Raw genomic sequence first — 1,625 nt, 5'->3', positions numbered from 1 at the left:
AACTTAAATATTTAGATTGCAACTTAAATATTTAGATTGCAACTTAAATATTTAACTTAAATATTTAGCTAGCTAAGCTAAACATTTAAGTTAAATAGTTAAGCGTTAATGTGGTAATTGAGGTGCAACACTGAGTATTTCTTGTTTCTTCTCAGTTTCATCAGTAGTGATTAATGACAGAAATGTGTTCGTCACAGACGTTTGTGGGTTTTGGTCACATTTTTAACTTGAAGCAGCACAACTGTACTGATTTTTGMTGAAGTAGTTAGTCTTTTGGTTTGTTTGTCATTTTAATGTAAAAAATGTTAAAATATTATCATGACAAAACAATCTTCATGATACAATATTAAGAATAATAAATTATTATTTGAGACACTGTAATATCATGAAATTTAATTTATAAATCTTTATTTTTCAGCTTGTGTTATTTGTGACATTTTTGAATTTCCAATGTTCTTTACCTGATTTAGTCTTGTTTTAGTAGAGGCAGGTAGATGACWGTGATTAGTTTATTAACTTCACGTTGAGGTGAATTTTACAGCTAAAATCAACCTTTACCTCCTCCCTCCCTGCAGACCCCGCCTGTCCAGGTATGACTCCTCCACTGATTGGTCGTTGATGAGCCATGTGACCACGGTGGACTCTGCCACCTGACACTCAGTGAGCACCTGACACATCAGCTCCAGTCTTGACCCTGTTAGACAACATTTGATCCTTTACGTCAGAGTGTTTTACAGGATATTAGCACAAAACTTGATATTTTAGGACAAAGTTGTTSCCAACGTACCGTGTAGACTTTCAAAAATGGTTCCATTAATGGGTGAGACAATCACTGGTGGTCCGACTTTAGAACACAAGACGTAAAGCAAAAACTTTAGAAACAAAGTTTCCTTCTTTCTAATGAAATGTGAAATGTTTTGGAAGAAAACAAGCAAACAAAGCATGAAGACCACTCACTGGTGGCAGTACTCATGGTGCTGCTGCTGTGAAGATCGGCCTCTGGTGTCGATGAGTCTTTAGAGACGGTGGGAGTGGATGTAGGGTCTGTGCCTGCACATAAAACACAACTTTTTATTAGTATTCAGTAGAAACAACTACTGCCAGGCACATTTCAGGTCCTTCATTTTGGATAATAATTTGTTGTRTGRGGCTTTGCAAAGATTGTGTAGTTCATAGGTTTGTCCAGCAGAGGGCAGGACACACCAGAGAGTCATGATAGAAATGAAACTAACGTTTTCTTTTATTGTATAAAAATAAATCTACTTTACACACTCACATTTGTTCAAATAAATACTATAAAAGTGTAGGTGAAGAGGTAGGGCAGCCTGAAAGTCACAGGTTTGATTCCCTACCATGTCCAACCGTATGTTGTAGTCAGAGTTGTAAAGTACTTCTTTACTGTACTTAAGTAGAAWTTTTGGGTATCTGTACTTTACTTGAGTAATTATTTTTCAGCGTACTTTTACTCCTTACATTTTTAAAAAAGACAAGAAGTATAAAGTTGTTACTTTTATTTCATTTCTGCTTGTTTTCATTGCAGCTTGTTGTTGTTGGTGGTGGCCCCGAGGCTCTGGAACGCTCTCCCTCTGTCCCTTCGCTGCTCAGATTCTACTGACTCTTTTAAG

The 1,625-nt window shown here is 36.4% G+C and overlaps 1 protein-coding gene across 1 annotated transcript in view; it reads right to left on the bottom strand.

The window, feature by feature from the left end:
- Nucleotides 1-1,625, bottom strand: part of LOC106517220 (interleukin-1 receptor type 2) — a gene marked incomplete at its 5' end in the record, with an annotated part of 9,074 nt that overhangs the window by 2,113 nt on the left and 5,336 nt on the right. Inside the window, 3 exon segments of the mRNA XM_014007941.1 lie at nt 559-694; nt 788-844; nt 958-1,050. Coding sequence (XP_013863395.1) covers nt 559-694; nt 788-844; nt 958-1,050 — 286 coding nt within the window.

This window comes from Austrofundulus limnaeus, unplaced genomic scaffold (genome assembly GCF_001266775.1).
Source record: "Austrofundulus limnaeus strain Quisiro unplaced genomic scaffold, Austrofundulus_limnaeus-1.0 Scaffold46, whole genome shotgun sequence".
Lineage (NCBI taxonomy): Eukaryota > Metazoa > Chordata > Actinopteri > Cyprinodontiformes > Rivulidae > Austrofundulus > Austrofundulus limnaeus.
Note: the sequence above shows the minus strand (reverse complement) of the source record. Positions and strands in the feature narration are given on the sequence as shown.